Genomic DNA, 15,728 nt, shown 5'->3' with positions numbered 1-15,728 from the left:
CGACTAGGAGCTTAGGTGCAAATTCAAGTTCGATCCAATAAGCTCACTAGCTTAACTTAAACCAAATCAAATGAACTTGCACACTCAATCAAATCATTAAACATAAACTTGTTACTTTAATAAAACCCATAAGAAACTAACACCCAAATTATTTCGAGTTGTTGCTTCTGTTGGGAAAGTGAACAAAAAATTAGTTGAGATAAACTCCATGTGAATGAGAATTTAGTCTAACACTTCTCCACCTCAGCTCTTCCTAGTGATAAGAGTTCAGGCAGTGTTTGATTGCTCTCAACCTTCCTAGCTCAGCCTACTTGACTCGACATCCATGAGTGATGTTAACAACCTTCTAATTTTAACTAATCCTTCAAATATATATACATTTATATATACTGCTTCAATGTTATTAAATTTTTAGTTTTGTTGTTGTAAAAATATCAGATAACTTAATATGATAATTATATTTACTAAATAAAGTAAAAGACATCATGTAAAGAGTAGGATAAACAATAGAAAATTCATTAGTAGCATGCATAAGAAAATATTGCATGCTTTTTCAACATAAGATCATTTTGCATAAGAAAATATTTCCTCGGCTAGTAAAGACTATGGAAAGATCATGAAGATATTTGGAAATCCTAGAAACAATAAGTCATAAATGCTTCCTAAGATTGCAAAGCTAATAAATCAATTTTACAAAGCTTGTCGATTTCGATACTATGATAAACAGTAGGGAATCAACTTGGTAAAGAAGCACCTGCAATTGGAGCAAAACTGAAGATGGAAAATAGCAATGTCAATAACTAGGGCAACTTCAACACCACGCCATTAATAAGGAAGATAGTCAAAACAACAGAACGACACAAAACTGCATTGAGACGCTGTCATCTTCATCACAAAACTGCTGAAGCTCTACAATATCTGAGCGGCCGTATTCAGCTTTTCAGCAATGCCGAGTTGCGTTTTAACGAGGCTTGACAAGTAAACTAAAGCAAGATTGTCCTGTAACAAAGAAAAGGGTCTCACATAAGCAGTCAGAAAATCGACGTAATAATTCTTGTGGTCTTCCAGTGAGACAAAAGCAAATGCAGTGGGCATATGGTCAGCTTATCGAACATCGCGTAGAGGCGCATTTACCGTTTCAGGAAACACTTGATATGCATCTTGTAAAGGATACAAACACTAGCAAGAAATAATTACTTAAACAGACGCTTGAGAAAACAACTATGATTTTGGGAGTCTTCACCTGAATCTTGTCATTGAAAACCTTGTCAAAAGCTGCCGGAGACATTCTTGGTACTGAAGCCAATGTGTCCGCCAGAAATCGCCCGATATCATTATCTGGGGCTACTCGTCCCTCCTGGAAAATCATAGAAAATCTACATTTTATAGCTACAAATGGAAAGGCACAAGGAGCAATGGCAGTTGAGACCCTTACCACGACATCGCCAACATATTTGTAAATCTCATCGAGCAGAGAGTGCAATCTCTCCATAGAAGCTTCCATTCCTTCAAGATCATTGGGGAGCTTGTCAACGACAGTTGTCTTCAAGATGTCAACTAGCAAACCCAAAACAGAAAGCAGTTACTTTGTAGTTCAAATGAAAAATCCATATTACAGAAAGGATGCAGCCCTGTTATTAGTACTGAATAAATGATGCAAAAAAAATCCATATTACAGAAAGAAAATAACTACACAAAAGATGAAGTAAGAATATTTCGTAATATATTAAAAAAAACACATCCTCACAAAATTTAAAAGATGTAAAGCACATGTATTTTGGGGGGCTATAGCTAAAAATATGTTATTTAGTCCTGCAGATTTGAGTAAATGCATATGGATGGTTCAAACAAATGGTTCATAAATGCACCATTTCCTGGAACCGTAATCTGAAAACACAGAAAAACTGATTCAGTCAAGCTATTCCACATGACATTCCATTTAGATTATTGTGTGGTTTTTGCCTATGTTTGAGATGTTCCATCTGTCATGATTCATTAATGGAATTTGATTCAAAAACATCCAAAAGGGTAACCATATAAAGGGCATGAATCAGCAGCCTCAAAGTCGATACGCATTGTACCATGTTCTAAGACTGTAGAAATAGCATTACTAACTTGTATTCTAGACACAGTACAATAATGACATAAAAGTGCAAGATGTAAAACTAGACTAACCTAAAGGTCAAACATCCAGCCTGTCCTACTTCAGTAACAAAATAAATGTAGAATATTTAAACTACTCAAGTCAAGGTTCGTACATCCAACCCGTTCTGCTTCGATCATCCTCAAATCCAATGGAATTTCTTGAAATTGTGCAGCAAGTGGTCTATCTCCAAGAGACAAATTAGAAGAGACATAGCCTTTTATGGATGCCTCCCCATTTTTGAACCCTGTATCAACAGTGAGATGGATAGGCGGAATAGAACTCTGTGCTTCTTTAAGTTCTTTTACATAGAATTCATGTATCAATGCACTCCCACCAGAAACACCAAAACCAGTAGAAAACCTGAGATTTGGATAGTAAGACGCATCAGTAGCTTTCAAGATGAGAAAAATCTAACTCTGTTACCAGTTGCTTTGGTGTTAATAATCATGACAGTGACTCAACCTTCAATTAGGACATGGACCAAACAGATTTAGCTAACTACTAGAATTGAACAAATTAGCACCACAACAGTTGGTTCCAAGCACCAAAGATATTGTTGGTGATATAGAATCATGATTAGTTACAAAATACACGCTGACAAAATCTTGTTATTTTGACAGAAAACATTTATGGTGAAATCAGATCTTGCAATAATGGTAGAGTATGTTAAAACAAAGATAAATTACTCAGGAGCAATAGTTCACAATCGCATTAGATGAAGTTGAAGCAGTATAGGATACTAAAGGCCAATGTTTGTTGTAGTGAGACAAGGAATCCAGAACATGATGTCCAAGGGACAGTGATCCTGTTAACATTAGAAAGTATCATGTTTTCGATAAACATGTAATGAGCAATTAAAAATGTGCATTATTAACCAGACGAGGAATGCTTGTTCATATAGAAAAAAATTAAATCAATAATAATATCAAAATTTTAGTTAGAATGGCTATTAATTATTTGATGGAAATGAAAAGCTTCCTAGGAGAAAACCATATGATCACATAATAGCTTAAGAAGACACTATCTAGAGAGCATATGAGCCCCATAATACAGTGACTTCCAGAAAAATTAAACCAATAAATTTTGTATTCCATTTTAAAATTAACGCAAAAAGGTGAAGAATGGTAACCAGATTAAAAAAAAACCATAAGTTTTGTATTCCATTTTTGAATAATAAAAATGATGCAGCATTAAGAAACTATAAAGTAAGAAAACTATATACATGATAACATTAAAAAAAACAAAGACTAACCTACCATCCAACAAGTACTTCCTTGGGATTCACTTTTAGGTGAGACAAATACATGTTGCGATGGTAATCAACATCCAATGCAACCTGAGATCAAAAGTTGAAAAGAAATCATAAATGTAGAGGTTAAAAAAGAACATATAAATGTCTTTCTGCGAATACTTGAGATATAATAACTGAAATCAATCAAAACAACATAACAATAACATTTTCTATAGATTCTCAATGAATCATTGGATCGGAATTTTGAAATGGCCAATTGCAAAGCAATAATATTCATTGAATTAAATTTCAAAAAGATTGTAGAATATTAGTTCGAGAAAATTAATAATATTTACTCATGGATGTTACAGGAGACAATCGACAGTTTATAATAGTGATAAATAAAACATAAGCTTGTATGATGTTTTTAATCATCAGATACATAATGGTAATAAATCCATATTGAAAGTTCTTAATAAGACTCACTGACTCAACTTGGGGTTGACTGAGTAGTGCATTTGTTCCAGCATAATAATAATGTATTTAAGTGGATTTGCTGTCAGGTATAATTCCGCAGGTGCATTAGCTAAGTAGGTATAATTGTCAATGTCAAGATAAGCTATGTTGCTGTACCTAAATTAAAACAGCTTAACTATAGGCAAAACTACAACAATGACAAACAAGCCAAAAGTCCCAACTATTTGGGGTTTGCTACAATAATATCTTATGCCTTATTAAGCTGCAGACAAAGTATGCAACACAAAACAATGGTTTAATGTCCTTTGGAGCATCTTAGGCTGCGTTTGGTAGGGCGTAATCTGCCTTGTAATGTAATCCTGATTACATTACAAGGTAGATTATTTTGTTTGTTTCACTTTTAAACTTGTAATATAATGTAATCTGGATTACAAAATGTAGTGAAGTTTTGTAATCCAGATTACAAAGCAAATGCTATGTAATCCGATTACATTACGAGGTCACCGTCCCACCAAAATTTAAATACCGAATATACCCTTAGTCCACCGTCGGCCCCCGCCCCCCACCGCCGACCGCCGCCGCCGGCCGCCGACCGTCGCCCGCCGACCGCCGGCCGCCGCCCGCCGACCGATCGGCGGTCGGCGATCGGTCGGCGGTCGGTGATCGGTCGGCGGCGGCGATCGGTGGCGGCGATCGGCGACCTGCGGCGGCGGCGGTCGGCGGGCGGTGGCGATGGTCGGCGGCCGGCGACAGCGGCGGCGGCGGCCGGTAGCTGCCGCAAGCTCCGGCAGAAGTGCGGCGACCGTCAGTAGAGGTCGTAGGACATTTTTGTCATTTTGTAATAATACAAATTACATTCCTGATAAAAAATAATAGATACCAAACAAAAGAATGTAATCATCCTTGTAATCAAATATTACATACATTACATTTCCAAACGTAGTAATGTAATCAAGATTACATTACATTACATTACAAATTTGATTACATTACAAGCTAGATTACATTACACCCAACCAAACGTAGCCTTAATGTAGTAGTAATGCAACTTAGTGTAGTAGTAATGCGGCATGGGATATTAAACAACATCACTCAGAGAATGAAATATGTCCAACTTATTTAAAAATACATAAAATCTCCTAGAATACTTAGTAAGGAACAATGATGCAGTTTATACATAGAAAGATCAAGTTTGGAAGTTCTAAAATAGGTATTAGATTTTATAAGTTTTATAAAATTCATAATTTTTATTCTAAGGTAGGAAAAAACAATTAAAAACTAGCTATTTTGTTTACCAAGAAATTAAGAAAGTTATTATTTCTTGCCTATCTTTTAGGAGAATAAATAAATGCAGGTTTTTTTAAAAGGAACCTCAACCCCCTCTCTGGATAATGGATTTTCTAATAATGAAATTTTAAATTCTGTGTGCACTACATTCTCCATGTGAGATTTTTTATCCCCTCTTCCACATCAAGTAGTTTAGACCTCTTGTAGCTAATAATGCACACAGGCTCCTTGTTGAACTGCTCGAATAAATGTGTTTATTTACAGAAACTCAAAACAGCTTTCTCTCGTCATTATCAGATTTATTTTCATTTTCAACATTTTATATTAATTCTTTACCTATTTTTGAAGATCAAGCATCTTCTGTATTAAAACAAATACACTTTATAACAAAATGGTGTCAAAAGAATGATGAAAAATGTTAGTTTTCCCAATTTTCAATTTTTTTTTGGCCTTTTTTAGGAGAACAGAAACTAGAAACGGCTTTCATGAAACAAAATCCATATAGTTGAGCCATATCCTAGTCTTCAAGGCTCAACCTCTTCTGCTAATAAATCTTGATGTACACTTCAACAATGACATTATATTGGCTTTTAACATAGCAACTATACAGATATGAGAATACACTGCCTCGTAGAACATATCATGCACTTGGAGAGTAACATAGCATTTCCTCTTCTGTGATTACATAAGGTCCATTCCAGAATAATAATATGCAGCTAAAAATTTGAAAAACATCATCATCAATTTAGGAGCATAGAGAAGAAGAATTCGATGCATCATAGCATCTGTCACAGCAAAGACATACATGCCTTAGGTAGCTAGTTGTTATCTAGCTAGGACAAATAGTATTTGATCGTATGGGTATAAATCGATATTGATAAAGTAATAGTAATGACAAATTATCAAGCCACAGGAGAGCAATAAATATCATCTGTTGCACGATATCCATTCGTGCCAGATCTACCATAGTTTGTCCTTGGCATTGACGGAAAAAACGATAGCGAATCAAGGGGCGAACCTGGTCGGCGGATTCGTTGTGAGGAACGGCGTAGGAGTTTTTGATCTCGATGACGCCATCAGAAACGGAACCAAGGAGGGTTCCAATCACGCGGTCGGCCTGGTCGGGGCGGCGGACGTAGCAGTCGCAGATGTTGAAGAGGACGACGGCGTGGAGCTTGGCGGAGACGACGGGCGAGGAAGGCGGGAAGAACTGCAGCACCGCCATGAGGTGAGATCGAAGAGCCGAAAGGGAGAGCGGTACCGCAGCGGCGCAAACTTCGGCTAGGGTTAGTTTCTCTTGGAGAAGTAACGCAGAGACACAGGAGGAACGATGGGTAGACCGGACTAGGTATGACCCGAAACCGGTCGGCCCGTTTCTTACAGTGTGGCCTAATCTATCACGGATCATACTAGGCACGGCATGGGACTTCACTGACTGCTCAGCAGAGGCCCAGGCCCAGGCCTAGGCCCGGTTTAACTATGTCAGACATAGGCAGAGTCCATTTATCACCGTGTTGATTTGGGCCTAGCCCACTCTGTCATAGGTCGGGAAACCATTTCTCACCGTGTGGGTTGGGCCTAGCCCACTCAGTCACAGGCCGTGATATTGGGTACGGCCCACGGCTTTAGGTCGGCGACTTGCCATAGGATTGGCCCCCCTTCCAATCATGCTTGAATGAGTCTCCACGTGTCCCCTCGGATGGGTCTAGTGGCTAGCGCATGAGGTGTTGTCATCATGAGATTTGGGGTTTGAATCTCAGCAAAGTCAAGGTAAATGCTTCCCTTATGTGCTAGTAACTATTCCAAAGGCTAGTAGTCGCCCGTGTTGGCCCTAGGACGAGTTGGCGGAGGCGTTGGGGGCGAGCGTATTCGCCTTTTCCCATCTTGAATGAGTCTCCACGTGTTAGCCGGCCGTGATTTACCTCCTCCGTGTTAACCTTATTAGAACGGATTGGCCGGGGCGCTGGGAGCAAGCGTATTCGCCTTTTACCATCTTGAATGAGTCTCTACGGGATCCCACGGGTCATACGAGATGGTAAGTGGTGGCATACTTGCTACATAAGGTCGCGGGGTTGAACCACAAGGCTGTTGAGACGTAAATCCTTGGACCCTGTGCAACTCACCCCACCACCCCTTGCCCTCTTGGGTACCGTAATTTATCTCCCTCGTGATGGTCTGGGGTCGAGTGCGACGGAGACGCTGGGGGTGAGCGATTTCGTCTTTTGCCACTTGAATGAGTCTCCACAGATTCACATAGTTGGTAACTATATGAGTAGTTATTCTAATAGATCTTGGAATTAAAGGTGTCAAAAATGAATCCGATCTGACGACCCAATCCAAATTGATCCGAAAAAAATCAAGTTTGGATTAAGGATTTTCAGGTTTATGTTGAAGGATTTTAAGGTTAAAAATTTTTAAGTCAGATTTGATTTAACCTAAATTTAGGATTTAGTAGATTTTTTTAGATTAAATTAAATTTTATTTTAAAATTTAAATACTTTTATGAATATTAATACATGATAATAATAGAGTATTGAAATAAACGATTAAAAGTGAAAAATTATAAGAAAATTAGAGAAAAAATTATCATTTTGAATTAGATTATTTGAATCAGATTCGGTTCAGGTTTAGGAGTTTTAAATTACATTAAGTCAGTATCAAGTTCATATTGGGATTTTAAAAAAAATCCAATTTAATTTGAATCCGATTTAATCCATCTGAATTGACGCTCCTATTTTGTGTGGTCAATTTTCATCGAATGCAAAATGTATATCTAATCTTCTTCATACAAAAGGTCACTGTAAAATGTCCCTATAATTTAATTGTCTATATCTAATTGAGAGCTAACGATACAAGACTATCTAAGATAAACATTCTCATATGTTTGCTCCCATCATGTCTGGGGAAATCTCTTTTTAAAAAAATAATAATAAAAATATTAATAAATATTAAAAGTATCTTTAAAAATATTTTTTAAATAATCGAAATATTTTTCGTTTATGATTTTGAAAAATATTTTTTAAATTTGTAAAGATTTTTTTCTTTATTTTAATTTGAAGTACAAAGTTGGGCCAGATTGTGTCAAGCTCGTGACCCTGCTGTGTTAGGCTTTATATATTAGGGGTGAGTATATCATCTTTTTTCACCATATGCATCAACCATCTCAATCTGCGCACAATCCATGATCAAGTTAGGGTCACAGGTCAAAAGTAGAATCATCAAAATATATAAAATATTTGATGGCCCAAGATCGTTAAAGGAAAAAGATGCAAAGAGGAAGGTAACCAAAAAACAATAAATTCCCTTAGAAATGAAGACAAAACAAAAAGAGACACTAAAGAAAACTTGAGGACTTAATCACTTCATATTACAAAAATACATAGGGTTCATTCCTTTAAATACAATTCAAAAGATAATCTAGACTTACTTCATTACACTTACTTCATTACTTTAATGAAGTAGTTGACCATCGAAAACATAAATTATGAAAAATTAAAACCATTTAATCCTATTATAGTTTCAAGTAGATTTTTTGTATTTCTAATATGATTCGAAGTAGTCATCTTCAATTTCTAACAAAAAGTAATTCTAAAGAATATGGTTACAAGCATCATTTTATGGGATGTTTGGTTAAATGATGGGATTCATTATGAGTATGAGTTTGATAATAGGGTAGAATGAGAATAGGAATAGAAATGAAACCCATCAAGTTATATGAGTTTGGTTGATTACCATAAATCTAGTAATCATTCTCAAAATGTCATTCCCAAATCCATAATCCAAACACTATCTTTTACTATCATTCCATTCCCTCATTCTCAAACTCATCAACCAAACACCCCCTTATTTTCCAACACTCCCCCTTCAAGTAATTTGAATTGTCTTCTAGGAAGTGCTTTAGTGAATATCTTCAATATTCTCATTGCTTCAAACGTCCATTGTCTTAATAGTACCATCAAGAACCTTTTCTCGAATGAATGATGCTCAAGCTCAATGTGTTTGGTCCTTGCAAGACATACAAGATTATTTGCAAGCTTTATAGCACCATGGTTGTCTCCAAAAATAGTAATTAGCTTATGTATACGATATGTAGATCTTCATTAAGTCTTTGTATCCTTGTACATTCTTGAACAACAAGTGCAGTAGCTTTGTATTATGACTCAGTAGTTGATAACGACATTGAATTTTATTTCTTGCTACACCAAAAGATACTTGTATCATAAAAAAAATAAAAAAAAAATAAAAAATAAAAAACATAACATAATTCAATCATCCAAATCTCTACCAAGGTCAGTTAAACCTGTTGGATTGTAAGGTTACAAATATAGTTTTATATTGTAAAACACATGGGAAATATCATGGTTTATAAAGAGAAAAAATATCTCCATTGGCATAAGGCCTTTTGGGGAGAGCCCATGAGCAAAGTCATGAGGGTCTAGTCCCAAAATAGATAATATCATGTAAACTCTTACGATCCTACAAGTGGTATCAGAACCCAGACTGCCAGAAGATTTAACCACCGACTACGCACAACCGACATGGTCTGATTAAGCCATGTGAGAACAATATTACATCGAACAAAGAAAGTGGACCACTGACTGCGCACAACCGTCATGGTCTGATTAAGCCATGTGGGTATTGATCCTGTCCGAACCAGGAGTCAACGGACACTGGGCACGTGGCGCTCCCTGCTGGATCCTCGAGTGCTCCGGCGAACCTGCAGCAAAACCGAGCCGGGAGGGGTGTCCCGGCGACGGCCCTCCGACGCTCAAGTCAGGCGAGGAATAACAAAAAGGTGGCCTCAAGATGAAGACTTGCATACCTCCGGTGAAGAAATGGAGACCTTATATATACCTCTCGAAGAAGCCTGGGCGCGCCAATCAAAGCAACCACCTGCTTTTGACCATGCCCAGGTATGGGTCTGTCAGAAGGACCATGCCCAGATATGGGTCTGTCAGAAAGACGTCCATGAGGCCATACTGCTACTGTATCAACCTTTCCATGATGTGACGGCAAGATCCTCCATCGTGCACTCTTGTGTATGGCGTAATCATCAGACATGCCGTTATTGACATCCCATATCTTGAGCCAAACGAATAGGCCGCTCGGCTAACCTTCGTACCCTCGCCCTTATCCTGGCCGAACGGACCACCCGCTCGGCCCTTCGGTCCCAGCCGGGCAGACGCCCCGCTCGGCCATTCGGTTCTCCCGCCTTGGCGTCGGAAACCCCAGCCCATGACTGGGTTATCTTTGGTTCCGCTCGGACCTACTCAGCTGCTCGGCGCGGCCATTAACCGCTTAGTCAGCCCTCCATCTGTCCTCAAGCTGAGACCCTTCAGGAAGTGGATCCCCCATTCTTACCGCCGGATCAGGTATAATATTACCTCGAACAAAGAAAGTGGGGGCTCGTATGTTCGAATTAAGAGGATCAACCACCAGATAAGGAAATCCTAATAGGTCGGGTGGACCGAAGGACAGGAAGACCTGGTGGGTCGAAGGATCAGACTTAGGAAGCATGAGGATTATTAGGCAAACATAGTCCCACATTATAAAATGCATAGAAATATCATACAAATATGGAGATATCTAAATTCATTACGATGTTATAAAACCAACTAAGGAACCATTGACCTTATTTTTGAAAAATAAGCCCAGGTCTAATGTTGAATTCACATAGTTTAAAATTTCCTTTAAGTGAGGCTTTCTTGGAGAATGCATAAATCTACTAACGTAGCCGATTACAAAAGCGATATTTGTCCTTGTAATATATAGTTAGATATAAAAGACTTCCAATGTTTTATGATAAGGAAAATATAATAAATCTAGTTAATCTCATTAATTAATTTTGGAAGTGACCGGTCTAATCCCATAAAATTTTCTCACCTGTCATTAGGATAAATCGAGAAGCACGTACGGTAACAACTCATAAACTCAACATCCTTTGATTACGCACTCCGTTTAGAGGAAAATTTTTTACAAATACATCATAGCTAGGAATCTAACCGCGGATGTTTAGGTGACAACTTAAATATTCTACCATGACACCATAACCCAAGGACAAATAAGAACACGATAAGACATCATACCTTAGCTCTCTACTTGAATTAAAAGGAATACAATAGTGTTTGCTTTGATTTAATCCAAATCGCTCAACTAATTTCTTGGAATAACCTTGTTGGTTGATAAAAATTCCATTGTCTATATTCACAACTTTTAAACCAAGAAAATGATTCAGCTCCCCTAATTTCTTGATGTCAAACCTTATAGCAAGCAAAGTTGCTCAACTTCCACTTTGTTATTTTCTATTATTATCATATCATCTGCATATATAAAAAAAAATTATATGCAAATATTCTTCTCTTTTAACAAATAAGCTGGAATCTGAATCTGATGCAGTATAACTACAGAATTGTAAGTATTGAGAAATTTTTCCAAACCGTGCGTGCGGAATTTGCCTGAGTCCATAAAAAACTTTCTCGAGTTTATAAATATAATCAGGATGTAAGTTAGACACATAATCAACTGATTGTTCCATATATATAAATATATTTATCAAGTTGTCATATAAAAACTGCATTCTTCACATCAAGTTTTCATAGCTTCCAATCATAAATAACGCTAAAGATATCACCATACGAACTGAAATCACCTTAGCCATGGTGCTAAAAGTTTCTTCATAATCTTCCCCATATTTTTAAGAAAACCTTCAAGCAACTAGCCTTGCTTTATATCTATCAACGGCAGTGTTTTAAATCGTATAGCGTTGGTTCATAGCGTTTTTGTCTTGTCATCGCGTAGCGTAAATAGCGAAGCGTATAGCGCAAGCTTTTCGTGCACGTCAATGTTTAAATTTTAAAAAAATAAAATATACTTATATAAGTAAAATAAAAATAACATAACCTAAAATTAATCATAATAATTCATTACATGTCAAAATATCTCATAACAACAATTTAAAAAGTCTTATAATTAAAACAACATAACCTAAAAATAATCAGTATCATCCAATTCTATATCACTATCATCATCAATAATGTCTATGGTTGGAAAATTTCCACTATCAAAAGTTGTTGGAATTACTCTTCCATAATTTTCAGCATCAAGATGAATAGATGATTATCTTCCACATCAACAAGACTCAACCTTGTTTGTTTGTCTTTGCTTCCACCTATTATATAAGAGATACGACATTTAAGAATCAATTATAGGTGAAGTAGATATAAATAAATAATTTGCATATGCTTAGTGCTTACTTGAATTTTCAACCACTCTTTTTTTTGAATTCGTAGGAGGAACTTCAACTATATCCTCAACATCTTCGATTCGCTTATCTGAGTCGAAAAGACATTCAAAGGTAGCCGACGACACACTCACAATAGGATCACTTTCAAATAATTCATCATCTTCAAGTCATTTAGTAGTTACGGGGAGAACTGGACCTACTTTCTCAGTTATCCATTCATCATCCGAATTAATTTCATCAACTACAATGGGATCAATCTTGTCTCTCCTCCTAATGCTTCTCTCCCTAAGCTTGAAGTTATATTTCACAAACACCAACGCATTCAACTTTGCATGTTCAAGCCTATTTCTCTTTTTTGTATGAATCTAATATTACAAAGAAGAAAACATATATATATATATATATATATATAAATTAAAAATAAACAATGATATGAAAAATATAAAACAATTAAAATTCAAATAGAGTTAGAAATTTAGAATACTCATGGATTCAAAAGTGCTCTAATTTCTTTCATATCCCTAAGCACTACAAATGAGACCAAGCACTCGAATTGCAAATGTAGTAAGCTCTGGTGTCTTACTTCCAAAACGTTCCCACCACGAGACTAATAAGTAATAACATTAAAAAAAATTACAAGAATGTATATAATTTTAAAATATGAATGCTAGCATAATTTTACAAGAACGTTTACAAGAAGAAAATTTTACCCGGAGTTCGCAACATTCTTGTTCGTTTTGCTATTGGAGTTCCAAATTCTCCTTCAGCTTTATTATACAAGTCCAATTGGATGTCTTCTTTAAGACGATCATCAGAAGACAACATCCTATCCATGCAAGTATACAATCCATCTCTAACTTCATCACAATCAGAAAATCTTTCTTCATAACGCAATTGCGTGTTCAAATAGTACCCGACCACGTGTAGAGGATGATGAAGTTGTGGAGTCCATCGTGAATCAATTTTTTTCCAAATGAACTTGTATTTTCTGTCAACTCCCCCACAATTAAATTTTATTGTCTCTTTTGCCTTATCCATAAGTTCATAAATATATCCCATGGCCGATCTCTCCTCCGAATCAACTTCCCTTAATACACTTACAAGAGGAACAACACTCTTAACACAAAATGCAACATGTGGTCAAAAGTTGGGATCATTAATAACAATTCTCTTCACGACCTTCCCCTGAGTTGTTTGAGATAGTGGTGAACTAACCCAATCTTCGGAAGCAAACATTTGTTCAAGTGACATTTTAACCTTATACATACTCTGAAGAGTGAGAAATGAAGTAGCAAAGTGAGTAACAGCGGGACGGAGAATTTCTTTACCGTTTGTATACTTTCTCATCAAAGAAAGTATAGTCTCATGACCATAAAGGAACTTCACAACCATCTTAGCTTGCTCAATTGTGTCAGAAAAAATCTTCAACTTTGCAATATCCTCCAACATTAGATCAATGCAATGCGCTGCACAAGGTGCCCACCAAATTCTATGTCTAGTCTCCATAATTTTTTCCCCCGCCTTAATGCAATTCGAAACATTATCCGTGACAATTTGAATTACATTTTCCTCTCCCACCTCATCAACAACATCATCAAGATATTTAAAGATCAATTCCCTATTTTTAATAGAAGCTAATGCATTAATAGATTTCAAAAAGAAAGTGCCAGCGGAACTATTTACCAAAAAATTAATCAAACTTCTATTCTTTCCATCAGTCCAACCATCAGACATAATAGTGCATCCATATTTTTTCCATGCTTTTATATGCTCCTCATATATTAGGTTGATACCATCAACCTCAACTTTAAGTATCCAAGTTCTTATCTCATGCATTGAAGGAGGCTTGAACCCTCTTCCATATTCTGCAATGCCCTCGACCATAGGCAACCAATAAGGATCATTCATAACATTAAATGGAAGTGCGGCAGAGTATATAAAATGACCAACTCTACGCTTCACATCAACCTGTAAATCTTTTTTGTATGTCGAATTTAGAGTTGTTTGTCGAGGTTCAGAACTAACAAATCCAGGAAGGGTACCTTTACCTTTTGATTCACCACTACCAGAACATCCAATTGAATTTTCCCCTACACTTCCAACTTTTGATGATTGTGTACTCATACTCTGGGGACCTTCACCAATCTCTCGTAACAATTTGATTTGTTTGCTTTTAGATGCTGTATTTTGTTAAGTGATTCTCTAATTTCTTTCTTAATATCATCCGGAACACTAACACAAGGTGCAACCCCTTTATAAGTTTGAGCTAAATGTTCTTTCAAACGAGTAATCCCTCCATTCGATATATGATGACAAAATTTACACCGAACAGATTTTTCCCCTTCATTTTGATAACAATATTTCCAACCAATATCTTTTTTATCTTTTTTTGACAAATTCGTAGACATTGCAAATTCTAACCAGACAATCAAAATCCTAGAAAAACAAAAGAAAAAAATCAAAACAAATAATTAATTAATTAGAAAAAAATGGGAATCAATCAAGGCATCTAGAAGATCGATCATTGAATCGATCCAAGGAATTGGATCGATCCTGTGATCAATCGAGATCCTTTCTGTTCGAACAGAAAGGGTCTAGATCGATCCAGGGCATCTGGATCGATCACTGGATCGATCCAAACCCTGGATCGATCACTGGATCGATCCAAACCCTGGATCGATCGAGTGATCGATCGAGATCCTTTCTGTTCGAACAAAAAGGATCTGGATCAATCACTCGGTCGATCTAGGGCATCTGGATCGATCGAGATCCTTTCTGTTCGAAAAGAAAGGATCGAGATCGATCACTCGATCGATCCAGATACTCGACTCGTGAAATCTTTACTCCTTTGAGAAAAAAAAAAGAAAAAACGAAGAAAACGAAAGGAAGGAGAAAAGCTTACCTCCAATCGTTGTCCCTTGTCGCCGCTCACAGGTCACTGCTCGTCGTTCGCCTTGTCGCCCGTCGATCACACCGCCGCTAGGTCTCTACTCGCCAATCGCCACCTGTCGCCTCTGCCCTACCTCGACGATCACGATTCGACGCTTTTGCCCTACCTATCGTGTAAGCAATTTACAATTCTAGTGCCCGCTATGGGCCGCTAAGTCATGATAGCGCACGCTATGTGCGCTATCTACGCTTTTGTCCCGAATAGCATGGGCTATTCAGGACAATCGCTAATCAGCGAACGCTGCAGAGTGTTTGCTGATCGTAGCGCGCTATTCGCCGCTATTGAAAACCCTGATCAACGGTATCATCAACTTCCCTCTTGATTTTGTACACCCACTTGCAAGAAATAGGTTGCACATTTGAGGGCTTAGGAATAAGACTCTAAGTTTGATTAG

General features: G+C 37.1%; 2 protein-coding genes across 2 annotated transcripts; both read right to left on the bottom strand.

The window, feature by feature from the left end:
* Positions 1 to 640: 640 nt before the first annotated feature.
* Positions 641 to 6,480, bottom strand: LOC122025040 (eukaryotic translation initiation factor 3 subunit F-like). Its single transcript, XM_042583795.1, has 6 exons — positions 6,160 to 6,480; positions 3,403 to 3,482; positions 2,259 to 2,506; positions 1,436 to 1,557; positions 1,244 to 1,357; positions 641 to 999 (listed from the first exon to the last, which is right to left on the bottom strand). The coding sequence occupies exons 1-6, from the start codon at positions 6,364 to 6,366 to the stop codon at positions 910 to 912; spliced, it is 861 nt and encodes a 286-aa protein (XP_042439729.1). The 5' UTR covers positions 6,367 to 6,480; the 3' UTR covers positions 641 to 909.
* Positions 6,481 to 13,524: 7,044 nt separating this feature from the next.
* On the bottom strand, positions 13,525 to 14,508 carry LOC122023337. Its single transcript, XM_042581390.1, has one exon. It carries the CDS (start codon positions 14,506 to 14,508, stop codon positions 13,525 to 13,527), a length of 984 nt encoding a protein of 327 aa, XP_042437324.1.
* Between the last annotated feature and the right edge of the window lie 1,220 nt (positions 14,509 to 15,728).

This window comes from Zingiber officinale, chromosome 9B (assembly GCF_018446385.1).
Source record: "Zingiber officinale cultivar Zhangliang chromosome 9B, Zo_v1.1, whole genome shotgun sequence".
NCBI lineage: Eukaryota > Viridiplantae > Streptophyta > Magnoliopsida > Zingiberales > Zingiberaceae > Zingiber > Zingiber officinale.
The sequence above is the reverse complement of the archived record's forward strand: the minus strand, read 5'-3'. Positions and strand labels throughout refer to the sequence as shown.

Coding starts and splice junctions, on each gene's coding strand:
- LOC122025040 (XM_042583795.1), bottom strand. CDS start 6,366: ATGGCGGTGCTGCAGTTCTTCCCGCCTTCCTCGCCCGTCGTCTCCGCC. Junction 3,483..6,159: donor ACAACGAATCCGCCGACCAG/GTTCGCCCCTTG, acceptor TTTTGATCTCAG/GTTGCATTGGATGTTGATTA. Junction 1,558..2,258: donor CGAAGCAGAACGGGTTGGAT/GTACGAACCTTG, acceptor TGGGTTTGCTAG/TTGACATCTTGAAGACAACT.
- LOC122023337 (XM_042581390.1), bottom strand. CDS start 14,508: ATGAGTACACAATCATCAAAAGTTGGAAGTGTAGGGGAAAATTCAATT.